At 16.3% G+C, this 16,102-nt stretch overlaps 3 protein-coding genes across 3 annotated transcripts; 1 reads left to right on the top strand and 2 right to left on the bottom strand.

Moving 5' to 3' along the window:
- Positions 1-529: 529 nt before the first annotated feature.
- Positions 530-4,976, bottom strand: PGAL8A_00362000 (alpha/beta hydrolase, putative; the record flags this gene model as incomplete). Its single annotated transcript, XM_028672672.1, has 2 exons — positions 530-699; positions 992-4,976. 2 exons carry the CDS (start codon positions 4,974-4,976, stop codon positions 530-532), a joined length of 4,155 nt encoding a protein of 1,384 aa, XP_028529201.1.
- Positions 4,977-7,994: 3,018 nt separating this feature from the next.
- On the top strand, positions 7,995-9,123 carry PGAL8A_00361900 (conserved Plasmodium protein, unknown function; the record flags this gene model as incomplete). Its single annotated transcript, XM_028672671.1, has 6 exons — positions 7,995-8,058; positions 8,204-8,268; positions 8,429-8,521; positions 8,596-8,700; positions 8,794-8,853; positions 8,986-9,123. 6 exons carry the CDS (start codon positions 7,995-7,997, stop codon positions 9,121-9,123), a joined length of 525 nt encoding a protein of 174 aa, XP_028529200.1.
- A 423-nt stretch (positions 9,124-9,546) lies between these two features.
- PGAL8A_00361800 (conserved Plasmodium protein, unknown function) lies at positions 9,547-15,588 on the bottom strand (the record flags this gene model as incomplete). The annotated part of the gene is made up of 1 exon (XM_028672670.1): positions 9,547-15,588. One exon carries the CDS (start codon positions 15,586-15,588, stop codon positions 9,547-9,549), a length of 6,042 nt encoding a protein of 2,013 aa, XP_028529199.1.
- Between the last annotated feature and the right edge of the window lie 514 nt (positions 15,589-16,102).

The following is a 16,102-nucleotide window of genomic DNA, read 5'->3' as shown; positions in this document are numbered from 1 at the left end:
TTTCCTTCTGTAATTGTAACTGTAATATTTTCATCAAATAAAAATGAATTTTAAAATTTAAACAATTTCGGCAAACTTTTAATGCAAAAAAAAAAAAAAAAGTAAATTAAAAAGAGTGAATTAAATAACTTGTATTTTTACTATTAATTTTATTTTTATTTTTATTTGTTTCTTATTATTTCATTGAAAAATATAAGTCATCAAAATTAAAATGTTAAAGTTACAAAAAAAAAAAAAAAAAGAGAAAAATAAAAATGTATAAAAAGTTAATTATAATAAAAATTAATACCTTGTATTTGTTAAAAAAAACCAAATCAAAAAAATAGTGCAAAGTATATATATATATTATTGTAACAAATTTTAAAAATTGTTTAACATATATATGTGTGTATATATATACAAACAAAAAATACTAGTTTTAAATGGTTCAAAAATATTGTAACAAAAAAATAATTTAATTCAAATTACAAACTTCTGATATTTTTAAGATTGGAATATTTAAAAATAAATATATTTATAATTATCTTTGTTAATCTTTCTTTAATATTTTTTTGATTGCTTTATTTAAATAATAATATTTTATATCTTCTTCACTATTTAATTTACTTATTTCTAAATGATTACAGTTCTTTATAATTGCAAAAATTTTAGAATAATATAAATATGCAAAAATGCTGGGTACTATCATTCTTTGCAAACCTAAAGAATAAAAAAAATGAAATAATATAAAAAAAAAAAAAAAAATTGCAATTAAATTAAGCATATAATATCAACCTATAATTTTATATTATATATTTATTGGTAATTATAAAGGAATGTAAAAAAAAAAATATTCAAAAAATTAAAAATATAAATTTTATAAAAAAAAATTGTTAAAAATAACCATATATTTTTAATCATTTTGAAGATAGAATAATATAAAAAAATAAAAAATAAAAAAAATTTTTTTTTTCATAAATGATGTATATATATATGTATAATTTTATTTTACCTATAAATGGTAAGGGAGTTTTCTCTGATTCTGAAAAGGAATAAACTTTGATGCCTTTATTTTTGATTCTTTCTCTAAAACAGTGTTGCAAATAACTTAATGTAGAATCATAATCATTAAGTTCGTAGACATATGGAGATAAAAATGTTTTAAATAAAAGTGCAGTTGAAGATAAGGGAGAACCGAAATGAGGAGATGCATAAAAAAAAATGAATTTTGTTTTATTTAAAATATCATCATTTTTTAAAAGTACATATTGTGTTAGTAGTCCACCCATCGAATGAGCAATAAATATTATATCATTATTTTTTCCTAAATTTATATTTTTTAATTTTTTTAAAAGAAAATTAGATAATTCTTCTAAATTCATCCTGTCTGTATAGAAATATTTTTTATTATTATAGTCATCATCATTTTTATTAAAAAAATAGTTTAATATATTTATATAGGAATACACGTTTTTGGTTTCTTTTTTTTTGATAATATTAACAGAATTACTTTTTTTTTTTTTTTTCTTTTTTTTTAAATATGTTTTAGTATAAAAGGTACTATCTGGATATAGTGGTGAATAATAATTAAGTATGTATATATTTGAATTTTTTTTATGAGGATATAATAAATATATAGGCCATAGTTGATATGATAATAAATCACTATAAAGATCAAGATCATTTTTCAATTTTTGATCATGTAAAAATACAGACTTAAAAACATTTTTACTTATGATTCTAGTATTAGTAAACATTGGTAATATATTTTGATTATGTTTGTAATTTAACATTAATATATTTATTACATTTTCATTAATTATAAATTGAAATTTATTTTTTAGTTTTAAACATTGTCTTATCTTTTTTATCGATTCATCAAAAATCATTACATTTTCTCTTTCTTTTAAATTATTCATATCATTGTTTTTTACAGTGAGACGTTCATCTTTTTTTTTTAATTCTACTTTAGATTCTTCTATTTTTTCTTTTAATGAATTATTAAATGTTTTATCTGGGTTTTCGTTTTCTTTTTTTATGGTTTCAATAAAATTTATTTTATTTTTACTATTAATTTCATTCAATTTTATATTATTATTATTATATGTACGATTTTTTTTATTTACTTTTTTTTTTTTTAATTTTTTATTTTTATTATAAAAATAATATGTTGATCCGTTATCATATAAGTTAGAAAATCTCCATGTACGTAAAGCACTTCCGCGTAAACCATGAACAAAAACTATGTCAACCTTTTTTTTTTTTTTTTTCTTTCTTTCCTTTTTTGTACATTTTTTATTTTCTTTCTTTTTAGTATTTTTAACCCATATATTATTTTTATATATATTATATTTTTTCGAGTAAGTATATATAGGCAAAAATCTGTCATGTAAATTATAAAAATAATGATTATATTTACTAATCATATACATATGCTCATCTAATAGTATTTTTTTTTTTTTGGTTTTTGTCTGTTTATATAATGTATTTCTATTACTTATTTTTTTTTCTAAAATTTCTTCTTTTAACAATTTATCTACACCTTCTGAAAATGATTCAAATGTTTTATTATTTTTTCTTTTTTTTTTTTTGTTCTTGCATAATTTTTTTATTCCTTTATCTCCTTTATTTAAATTTTTCAACAAAATACTTTTAATTTTTTTAAATTTTTTCTTCCTTTCTTTTATTTCATGCAAAAAGTACTCATAATGAGATTTTATATTTGTATAGGCTCTTATGCTATCAAAATATAAAGAGCTTGGAATTAATTCCTTTTTTAAATATACCAAAGAATGAAAGTTAATATTATCATTAAAAAAAAAAAATTCAGCACTAATGAAATAAGTAAAATTAAATGATATACTTATTACATTTTGAAGTAAATTCTTATACATAAAATACAACAGAGAAAATGAGTTAAAACATAAATCCTTTACAGAAAAGCAATTAGCAAAAATTTTAATAATAATTGCTAATTCATTATAAATGTTGTTATTTTGTCTTTTTTTAATTTGCGATTTTTTTTGAATTTCTGAATTAAAATTATTTTCTTCTTCTAATTTATTGAATGAAGGTAAATTTAGAGAGGGCAAATATAAAGAAGTAATACTCATTTTTTCATTCTCCTTTTCTATTTCATTTTTCTCATTTTCATTTTTATTGTTATCTTTTCCTTCTTTTTCTGTAGTACTACTAAATGAGTTATCCGTGGATGGTATATAATCCAAATCGTAATGAAAAAACTTTCTTTTAAAATTATTATTAGAATACATATTTATAAGAAATAATAAATCTAAATTTAATGAGTTTAAATTATTTATAAATATATTTCTTAAAATTATGTGAAGACCTGTATTTATATAAACAGAAGAATTTTGAATAATATTTAATAACTCATTTATTTTTTTTAATAAATTTTCTAAATTTAAATTGTTCTTATTTTTTAATTTGTTTTCTATGTTAATTATATTAAATAGTACATTTTCTTCATTATTCAAATTTTTTCTTTCTTTATATTTCTTTTTTTCATTAGGAGAAATACTAGAATCTCTTGCATTAGTGACATATTTTAACTTATATTTCTTTTCAATATAATTTATTATTTCACTCAAACAATTTTCAATTATGTTGCTTTTGTTATTAAAATACATTTTCTCATTTAAAGTTATATAGTCTAATACTTGATATACTAATTCTGCTAATATTATTTTGTTTTCTCCTTTTTTTTTTTTATTATTTATATTTTTTAATAAAATACTTTTACGTAATTTATTCCTTTTATTTTTTTTTTTATTTGATAAATCATTCCTTTTTTTTAGAGTATTAATTTTTTTATTTTTTTTCATTTTTTCATAAATAAAATTCTCATTATTTTTAATAATGTTACTGTTAAGTTTAAATAATATATTTAAAGAAAATTCCAAGTAGTTATTTAAAGAATCATTTATTATCTCAGATTTATTATTTACAGAATATTCATATAAACTCATTTGAAAAATTTTCAATTTGCTTAAGTCCATTATAAAATGTACATTAGAAATATCATTAAATTTGAAAAATATATTAAAATTTTCTTTTAAACAATTAAAATTAATCATGTAATTTGTTTTTAAAAAGAAAATATGTTTCCTCTTTTTAAGATAATTATCTAAAATACTAAAATTATTATAATCGTTAATTGTATACGTTCCATATCTATTTATGTTATAAAAATCATTTTTTAAATGATCATATTTTTTTTGAACTAAAGATAATTCATTTATATAGTTATATTTATACTTATATATGAATCTACTCGGTAATAAAATAATATTTTTTGTATTATTATAAACATAAATGTAATAATAAAGTAACAAAAGATAAAAGTAAAAATTGTAATTTCCTTTTAAATGTTTATGCCGTACTTCTTTTTTTTTATTAAAAATATAATTCAATTTCATTAAAAATATTAAAGCAAAAGTGTCGTCAAGTATTTCACTTTGAGCTTTATTAATGCATATATATCTTAGAAGAAAACAACTCACTTTTAAAATTTTGGTATTTTTATCATTAATCAAAGAAGAATTAATATCACATTTTAAAAATTCTTGACTTAAAATTAGTAATAAACTGTACACATCACTATTTTTTAAAAATCTGATGCTATTTTTATTTTTAATATATTCATAAATGAAATTTAATGAAAAATCACTTAAAAATTCTTTATCCTTATATGTATTAATAATGTCATTTATTAAAAGTTTAATTTTTGAATATTTTTTTTTCTTCAATAAATATAAAAAAGCATCTTGTCTCTTAGCATTGTAGTAATATAAAATAGTTTTTTTTTTATTTATAGAATCCTGAATATTTAATAATAATGGAAAACTAATTACCTTCTTATCTTTTTTTTTTTTTTTTTCTAATTCTCTTACATTTTTTTTAGAATTTTCCAGGTTGTTACATGCTAATAAATTAACAGAGGCAATACTTATTTTATCCAATAATCTATCAAACATTTTTATTATTCAGTTTTCATACTTTTTTTTTTTTTTTAGAATTTTTTTGATACTATTTTATTTTTAGCATTTCATAGTTATAAATCTATATTAATATATATGCTTTAAAAAAAAAAAAAAAAAAAAATTTTCAAAAGTGAAATAAAAAATATATAAAAATAAAATGATTTAGGATTAGAAAATGTATTTAAAAAAATCTATAAACAAAATTTTGCACTATTTAAATTGAAGAACACACAAATTCTTATGAATATCTTTCATAATTTCCTAAATATGACTTAAATGTAATAAAATACAATAAAAAAGAAAAAAAAAAAAAAATTAACGATAACATTAAATTAAACATTATTTCAGATCATAAAAAATTTAACATAAAAATTATAAAATAAAACTATTCATTTTTATGATTTCATAATTTATAATCTTTATGTAAAACGGTAAAATATAAAATTAGTTTTATTAAAAAAAAATAAATTAATTAATAAATGCATAAAAAAAAAAAAAATAAATTAAAAAAATTAAATAAATACTTTCAAATTATTTTAAGAGAAAAGCTATTTTGCGAATTAAAGCATTCTTATAATAATTTTAAAGTAATTTGTTCTTATTTTAAAATGTTTTTTCAATTTTCAATTAAGATACATAATTAGGATACGTTTATATATGCACAATTTTTTTTTCATTTATTTTAAAATATTATATTATTTTTATCACCTAATTATTACAAATTTCCAATGTTTTTTTTCTTATTTATAATAAGGATATAACTAGTTACTCTTATTTATTTTTATTTATAGAAAAAAATGTTTAAAAATAAAAAAAAAAAAAAAATTTAAAACATTATTGTAAAAATATTTAATTAAAATATTTTAATATTAATATAGTGAGATAAAAAAAAAAAAAAAAATTATTATAATATGTTTCTTTTATAAATTAAAACAAAATTGTACATTTAAAAAATGATATATTGAAAAAAATACTATACTGCACAGAAAGTAAAGAAATAACAAACTTTAAAAAAATATAGTTATTTTTTAATTTTTTTTTTTTTTTTATTTTTGAAATTTATTAAAAATTATTTGATTTTTCTTATTGTAACGATGAAAATGTTCATTTTTTTTTATACATTTTTGTAAAATATATTGTTTTAAATAGAAAAAATAATAAAACAATGTTATTATAAAAATACTTTTTTTTACAATATGCATACAATTAAATGCAATATTTTTCTCTATTTTTATTCTATTCATTTAATTAGAATAAATAGTTTTCTTTTTTTTTTTTCCATCAATAATAATTAAATCGATAAATTAAATATGTCTTCATTAAAAAATTTTCTTTGTGAAAAATTTTTATGTATATTAATATGAGTATTTAAATATCATCTAAATTTTTTGACAGTTAGATTAACACAACAATTCCTAAAATGTTTAAATAGTTATTTTTTTTTTTTTTAATCATCACTTTTAAGAGAAACTTTAAATATTTTTTGTAAAAATATCAACATATGATAAACAAGTTAAAAAAAAACATTTAAGAAAATTCCTTATAAACTTAATAGTATAGTTTTTGTAAATGTATGATACTTCAAAATAAATATCAATCTACTTATTATTTTTACAGTTTAATTATTATATATGGCTATAAAATTAATAATAAAAAAAGATTAATATAAAAAATGTGAATAAATGTAATCCATATTACAAATGAATTATATCTAATAATATAAGGAATGTGTAAATATTTATTAAAAATGACTATAATTAATATTAATATTTTTTTTTTTTTTTCTAATCTATTTATTTTGTTATTTTAATTTTAACTAATCTTAATTTTTTTTTTTTGGTATAATAGGAAATTCATTTAAATTTACAAATATTAAATATACTAAATGAAAATATAAAATGATCAATTACTAATATAAAAAAAAAGAAATTATATACTTTAAAATCTAATAAGGTTTTTTAACAATTTATAAAATTAAAAAAAATTTTTAAAAACAAAATATTTTCATTCTAGTTTTAATTGTATCGCAATATATAGATTTATATGAAAGATTTAAGTTGAATTAAAAATAAAAAAAAAAAAAAAAAAAAAAAAAATTTATCATTCTTCTATAAGCATATAAATTTAACGTATTAATAAAATATTTTTATTATGTATTCTATTTTTCACTCATCTTTATTGTTACAAAATAGAAAAAAAAAAAAAAAATAAAATATTCTTCCGTTTTTTATTAAAAAACATGAATCTATAAAATTTTTTATCCATTTAAAATTATAACTTGATATATTAAAAAAAAAAAATAAAATAAAATAAAATAAAATAACACACGTAATTATTTTTAATTCTTTTTAAAACAAAATGTATCTTCAATAAAAAAATTATATTGTGAATTTTTTGTTTATTTTTTCAATTTTAAATTAATATTATAATATATTTAGATATATCAAATGTTACAAGACTTTTTTTTGTTCTTAAAAAAAAAAAAATATTCCTTTATACATTTTATAATTTGTTTTCTTTTATATAATTTATTATATATTTTTACCATTCAAATATTTTTTTTTTTTTTTTTTTTTTTTTTTTTTGTTCTATGTTTATTATTATCTTATTAAAATTAAAAAAAAATAAATGATTAAAAGTTAGTGCTACATAATATTATATATAAATATTCTTATAAAATTTCTAAATAAGTTTTATATACACGTTTTATGTTATTTTTTCTGTAAGGAAATAATTTTATTAATTGATTTATTAATAAAACTATTCTCAAAGGAAGTGTAAAAAGTTTTAAATATCTACTAATATATTTTCTTATATTCTTTTAGTCTTTTCTAGTTTTAAATAAAATTTTATTTAAATATAGTATTAATGATTTCATAATTAAGATTATTAATAAAATATAGTTTATAATTTTACATTTATTTTAAATTATAATAAAAATGAAATATTATTTATATTAATATTGTATAATATCAATTTATATGAGAATTAGAAAAAAAAATAAAAAAAAAAATGGCTTCTTTAAAAAATGCAACGGGTGTTAGACATAATGTTTTTCGTTTAAATGCACATAAAAGTAATATGAAGAAAAAGAAAATATAAAAAAAATAAAATAAAAGGAATATATTTATTATAATAATAAATAAATAAAAATTTAAAGATTTTTCTTTTTTTTTAATTGTAATGATTTAAAAACTTTTTTTTTTTTTTTTTTTCGATAGAGATTATTTATAATCGTATGAGAAGATTCAATTGGCCACCTAAAGAATGTTCAACTATACATCCAGTAAAAAAAAAAAATTTACTTTTTATTTATTTATTACATAAGTTATGTATTACATTATTAATATGATTATTAATAGTAGTAATTATAATTAAATTTATAATGAGATGTTTTTATTTTTTTATTTTTTTTTAATTTTTTTTATCTTTCTAATATAATCTAGATAGAACCATATGGGAAACAGTTTTTTATCTTTAATGCTTTTAAAAGAGACACAAAATTTGATAATGAAATTTCAAACACAGTCACACCATTGGTTAACTTGTAATTTAATTTTTTTATATTTTTCCTTTTAGTTTTATTTTGATATTTTTTTTTTTTTTTTTTTAGATAAATTCTAATAACGAGAAAATTCCTTCTGAAACTGTTTTGTGTGTTTGCGATTTTGCAAAAAGACCATTAATGTTCTTAAACTACTTAGATTTTAAAATATTAGTAAAAAAAATAAAAAAAATATAAAATATAAAATACACAGAATACAATAAAAATTGAAAATAAAAACATTTATTTAAAAATTTAATATTACAGCAAGCTAATATGAACAAAATAAAAGAAGGATTTAGGAAAATTGAAGAAAAATTAGATAAGGTTTATTTTATTAAAAAATTTATAAAAAAAAAAAAATATATTTAATGTTATTATATATTAAAATTTTTAGATTAGTTTTACAAATATATTTTCTTTTCTTTTCTTTTCTTTTCTTTTCTTTTCTTTTTTTAGAGTAACTATTTAGATACAAAGTTTGGTTTAATGTTAAAATACAATTTAAATAAAACTTACGGTATGCAGAGAGTCAAAAAAGGAGAACATAACTCATGGGGAATGAAAAAAGGAGTATTTAGACAAAGAAAAACATAACTTTTTATTTATTTTATAAATATCAATTTTATTTTTTTTTAATTTTTTATTTGAAAAAAAAAAAAAAAAAATAAATAAATAAAGTAAATTTTTAATATATAACTTTTGTTTTTATGATAAATTTTCCATTTTGCCACATAAAAAAAAATATATATATATATATATGTATAATAATATAAAATTTAAAATATATTTTAATATAATTAAATATAATAATATTTAATAATATGAAGTGGAAAATTTTTTTTTTTTATGAATGTTTTTTTTTTTTTTTTTTTTTTTTTTTTTTGTCAATTGAGAATACATATTATAGGAAGGGTAATTATGAGTTTTAAAAAAATAAAAATAAACGAAAAAAATTTAGTTTTTAATGAAATGATATAAATATTTTATAAAAATTGTAAATTTAACTATTATAATAATTTACTGTATTGTTATATTATCATTCGTTTTTTCAAGGTAGTAAGTTAATCTGTTTAAATTGACATAATGATAGTAACCTATTAAATTGTTTAATTTAATTTTGCTTCTATAAGTTTTATTTTTTAAAGAATCATCATTTATACATAAATAATTCCTACCATCACATATAAAAAGATAATGAAAAGGTAATTTTTTTGTGCTATTTTGTAAGTTAGTGTTACTAATATCATCTTTTTTTTTAATTTTTTTGTGAACTTTTAAACTGAACTTTTGTATTAACATATTAATTAATGAAAGCGGATATAAACTTTGAAAAGCTTTAAGATTATCTTCAATAGAAATAAAAAATTTTAATAATATGATTGCCACTTTAATTTCATAAAATGAAGAAATATTATTTATTAATGCATTTAAAATTATTTTTAAACTATTTTTTTTTAAATATATTATATCATGTTTTAAATAAGTTATACTAAAATTATTATCATACAAAATGTTATCTTCTTTATTTTCCTTCAATTTATTATTTTTTGTATTTGAAGTAATTATTTGTTTATTAATATAAATGTTATTATTGATAAAGTTTTTTTCAATAGATATTAAATCATTTAACTTAATTGAACTTAAAAAATTACAATCATTAATGTTATTTAAAATGTTATTCATTGTTTTAAATTCTTTATAAAAAAAGGAAATTTCAGGTATATTTAATACTTTATTTTCATTTAAAGAATCTTCTTTTTTTTCATTTTTTAAGCAAATAATTCCTTTATTACATTTTTTATTTAATATAATTTCTTCTATTTTTGATAAATTATTATTACTACTATTATTATATTCATCTACTGAGTATTCTTGTTTTTCTTTTAATAATGAATTATTTGTATTTAAACTATCCTTTACACATTTATTTGATAAACTAGAGGTTTTTTTACCTGAAGAACTTACTTTATTTTTGTCTTTTAAATAAACATTTAATTCATTTATTTTTTTTTGTAAAATTACTTTTCTTTTTTTTTTCTTTTTTTCATTATTTTTTATGGATGTAGAACCATTGCCTAAAATAATTTTTTCTATAGTTTTTTGGTTTATCTTTTTTTTGTTTTTTACTTTTTTTATTATTTTTTTCGTATTCCTTTTTACCATGGAATTTATGAATTCATAAGGTTCTTTTGTTTGTTCTTGAAATTGAACTAAAAATTCATCAATATTAGAATTTCCTTTTTGTATTGGTGTAATGCAAATTTCACGTTTTTTAACTTCATTATTTCCTTTTTCTTCTTTTGTAATATTTTTATTTATATCTGAATTTGGTTGTTTTAGTTTTGATGGATGTAAAATATATTTAGAATCCTCAGTATTTACGAAACACTTTTTATAACTGATTTCTTCCTTACATTTATAACTATTTTTTACTGATTTAATTGAATTTATACTTAAATTTTTTATATTCTCATTTTTATTATTTGCACTTATATTTTCACAGATGATATTACTTTTGTTCATTTTAAGAGAACAACTTCGAAGAGTTTTCTTTTTATCAGTCTTTTTTTCAATTGAATTACTTTCAGTAGATATATTTTTTTTTAAAGTTGCATTTTTAATCTTTTTACTTACTTTTTCTTTTCCTTCAACTTTTTTTAACTTATTATTGATGCAATTTTCTTTTTTAGTCATATTGTATTTCAATTTTGTAACATTATCAATTCTTTTTTCTTCATAACCATGTTTTTTTCGTAATTCTGTAAATTTATTGTCTTTTTTTTCTAAAATATAATCACTTTTATATAATTTTTCACTTTTCGATAGGTCACTATATGTATTAGTATCCATTGAACTATAAAAATTTTTTTTCTTCATTTTATTGTAACATTTTATTAATTTATTTTTAAGATTGTCTTTTTCACTTAGTTTTTTTTCGCTACTCTCAGATATGACATCTTGGTATAATATATAGGTATCTTTTTTCTCCTCTCTATTTTTAAAACTATTATGTAAACTACTTTCGATATTATCATATTCATTTTCTTTATTTTTCTCTAATGACAATTTCTCATTTATAAAATCTATATTTTCTTCTATATTTAATGAATTAAAGTAATTGCATTTTTCTGTAGTAACATCATTCATATTCATGTTATTTTTATAATCACATAGATCCTCTTCTACATGAGTATAATTAATCATCCATAAAGCTTCTTCCTGTTCGTAAGATTCATGAGATATGTTATCATTTTTTATAATAATATTATTATTTTGATTGTTGATACTTTTAATGTTATTACTATTTATTTCAGCATTTGTGTTATTAATTAAAAGATTACAGTTTTTATTTTGTTGTAATTTATTTTTATATTTAAGAATTTCATCGATCATTTTATCTCTCGAATAAAATCTAAAATGTTTCTTTGAAAGATTTTTTAATTCATTATTACTACTATTTATAAAAATATCCTCACCTCTTCTCATGACATTTTCATGATTTATATAATGATTACTTTCATTAAAACAATTGTAATTATAATTAATGTTGTTATTTATATTCTCACTTTTTATATATGATTCATTATAAGTATCCAAATATTCATAGTTCAAATTAGGCATTCTTATTTGACTTAAACTCTTTGCACTTTTAATATTTTGTTCATTATTATTTTCAAATACATTCTGTGTATCCTCTTTTATTTTATTTTTTGTAAGACAAATTCTATTTCCATAATTCACTGAAAAACTATCACATCTTCTTAAATTTTTTTCATTTTTTAAGTTATGTAAATTAGAAATAAAACTATTTTTAACATATTCATTTTTATATTTCTCATTTAAATCATTATCATGTTTTTGATTTAATACTAGATCTAAATACTTAATATAATTATAATTTGCTACATTTTTATTTAATAATTTGGTATTATTTTGTAAATATGTACAATTTTTTAAGTATTCATTATTTTCTAATATTTTATCATTTGCGTTACCATTATACTTAAATGTATTATTATTATTATGATTAATGTTTTCTTTCATTTGGTTTTCTTTTCTTAAATTATTAAAAGATTTATGAAAATAAAAATCATTGGCATTCATATTTTTCTGGTTATCAAAATTAAAATTATCTATGTGATCTACTAACATATTATTATTACTGTAATTTTTCTTATTGTATATATATGAATTTTGAGATTTATTAGAATTTTCTTTTAGATTACTATAATGTTCATCAAATATGCAAGCTTTTTTTAATTCATTACATTCATAATTATTGATTACCTTAGTATTTGTTGAATTATTCTTATTTTTAAATTCAATATTATTTATATTATTTTTATTGATATAATTATTTTTAATATAACAATTTTTATTAGTATTATTTAAGAATATATCATTATATATTATTGTCGAATTGTTTTTTATTGGTGTTTTATAATAGTTCATATTTTCCATATTAATAAAATTGTAATTTTTACTTTCAGTATATTCCATTTGTTCTACATTTAGAATTTCTGAATTAAAATTCTTATTATTATAATATGCATTAGGAAAATAAACACTGTTAGTATTATTGCTTAAATAATTTATATTACCTATAGGAATATTCCTAATATGCTCATTCTGTATGTTTTTCTTTTCAACTATATTTTTATTAACTTCACTAAAATAATTTATACTTTTATCATCCGCACCTTTTCTATTATTATTTATAGAAATATTATTTTTTTCCTTTAAATTATCATTTGTTATATAAGGATTTAGATTATTGTGATTACATGAATTTATAAAATGTAATTCATTTAGTTTTTTATTATTGCTTTTAATACTTGTGTTATTTATATTTGGTATATCATATATATCATACATAGTTTTATATGTTTTTTGTAATTCATTGGTGTAATTTTTTTTTATTTTGAAAGGATCAATTTTTTTAACATCCTCTATGTTTGAATTATTTACTACTTCTTCTTTTGTTTGTATAAATAAATTATATAATGGATTAATTAAATACTTATTAATTATACTGCTTTTTTCTTCATTTAAATTTTTGTTCTTACTTATGTCATTTTCATTATTTTTTATTACCTTACTACTACCATTATTTATGTATTTTAAGTTTAAAAAATCATTATTTTTATTCTTTTTATCTTCATTTGAACAATTATTTTGATTAATGCTTTGAATGAAATGATCATTCACATTTTTATTATAATATTTATTAAGTGTGTTCAAATTTAAATTCATATTTTGATTCAACCTATTTCTACTTATAATTGTATTTATTCCTTGAATTTTATCACTACGAATGTTATTAATGTTATGCATATTTTTGTTAATATTGTTATTTATGTTTTTATGTAAATTTTTACTGAATGTATGGTTTATATTTTTATAAATATCTTTATTTTGATTAAAATTTTTATTTAAAAATATATTTTTATTTTTTAAGTTACATTCAGAATATGTTTTATCATTAGAATCAAATAAATCATTCATATAATTATCCTTATTAAAATATATTCCATTATTATTATACATCAATTTTAATATAATTTCTTTTTCATTAGTTCGTTTTTCATCATTTTTATTACACCTAAATAGAGTTTTTTCATCAAGATCATATCTTTCACTTAAATTATAAGTCAAATCATTATGTGTCTTTTCAACATTATTGTATTCGTGAATATCTTTTTTTTTATTAATAAAGTCAATTGCATTTATCTCTTTTTCATGATTAAATTCTTCATTTTTCTCAATTTCTTCTTTATTTATTTTTTCATTTAGGTTTAATTGTATATTTTCATTATTTTTATGCACTAAATAATTATTAATATTATTTAGGTTACTATTAATATTACATTTTATATTTCTTATCATTTTATCTTTATTACTTGTCAAGTGTTCCTCTTTAATTTTACATATTTCACTATTTTTATCATTCATAAAATGCAATTTATAATTTAAATTGACTTTTGTTTTATCAATTGAATTTACAGAACTTTCATTTTCATAAGGCATTATTATAAAATCATCTTCTCTTTTTAAATTTTTGCAATATTGGTTAAAATTTATTGAATTATTGTTAGAATTTGTAATACATTCCTCATTATTATTATTTTCTGTTATTTTTCTATATAAAAGATCATTACATATTTCAATGTTCTCATTTTTATCACGTAAATTTTTATTATTTGTTTCTTTATTGCTAATGTTATTTTTATCAAAAATGATATTTTCTTTTAACTTATTTGTTTTTTTTTCGTATTCCAGTGAATCTTCCTTTTTAAAATTATCTTTCAATGAGTAAGCTCCATTTGACATTATTTCTTTTTCTTCATTGTTAATAATTTCACTAGTATAATCCTTGTTATACATTAATTTGTTTTTTGATTTTTTTTTGAAATATATTTTTTTTTTTAACTTTTGTGCTTTTGATTTTATATTATTAAATTCATTTTTTATACTATAACTCTTGTTCTTATTTAAATTATTAGAATTATATGGAGTTGAATTATTATTTTCCTCTTTGTCTTCTAAATTATTTTCTTTTTCATTTTTATTAAAAAAATAAGTACTTTTATCATTAAATGTATGAAATGTGCTAGCAGTTTTTTTCATTTTGTAGTTTTTAAATTTTTGTATTATATTAATTTTTTTAAAAAAACTTTCTCTTTTCTTTTTTAAATTCATATTTTTAATTTGAAGTTCACTATAATCATTTATACATTCCTTATATTCATTTTTCATTATGTTTTCACATTTGTTAACTGCTTGTATTGATTTTCCATTGTTTTTGCTTTTGGCAACTTTTATATCTGTTTTTTCATTAATTTCGTTTTTTTCATTAATTTCATTTTTTTCATTAATTTCGTTTTTTTCATCTTTTTCAGTCCTTTGAAAATAAGATTCTTTATTACTAGCACTTACATAATTAGATGAATCTTTTTTTTTGTTGTTTTTTTTTAAAAATAAGAAAAATGAAATAGATTTTGAGCGTACTTTATTATGTGTATATTTTTCAGATTTTCCATGTGATTTTTTATCTAACATTTTCTTATTTTTCTTTATTTTTAACTTATAAATAAAAATCTTTATAATAATATATCACAATTGTATTTTAATGTAATTTAATCTTTATAAAAATAACATTACTATAAAAAAATATGTGTATTTTTCAAAATACACTAGTAAAAAAAAAAAAAAAAAAAAAGAAAAATATAACAAAAATGTACATAAATATATATTCATAAAAAATATAAAATTTTACTCATATTAAATAAAAAGAAATAGTCTTTATTATTTAATATGAATAATCCTAATAATCTTATTTATTACAAATATATTTTTTTTTAAGTATTTAGATTTAATCATTTCATAATATAATGAAAGTATGCAATTTTTCATTTTTTTTTTTTTTTTTTCTAGAATAAAATTGTATACTTATTAATTGAATTTTTTCTTTATACTTAATATTTTATATTATTTATTCTTTTTATTTTTATTTTATTTTGACTTTTTTTTTATTTTTCTTTTACTTTTTTTTTTTTTTTTTTTTATAGTTTAA

Source organism: Plasmodium gallinaceum (genome assembly GCF_900005855.1).
Source record: "Plasmodium gallinaceum strain 8A genome assembly, contig: PGAL8A_v1_98, whole genome shotgun sequence".
Classification (NCBI taxonomy): Eukaryota; Apicomplexa; class Aconoidasida; order Haemosporida; family Plasmodiidae; genus Plasmodium; species Plasmodium gallinaceum.
The sequence above is the reverse complement of the archived record's forward strand: the minus strand, read 5'-3'. Positions and strand labels throughout refer to the sequence as shown.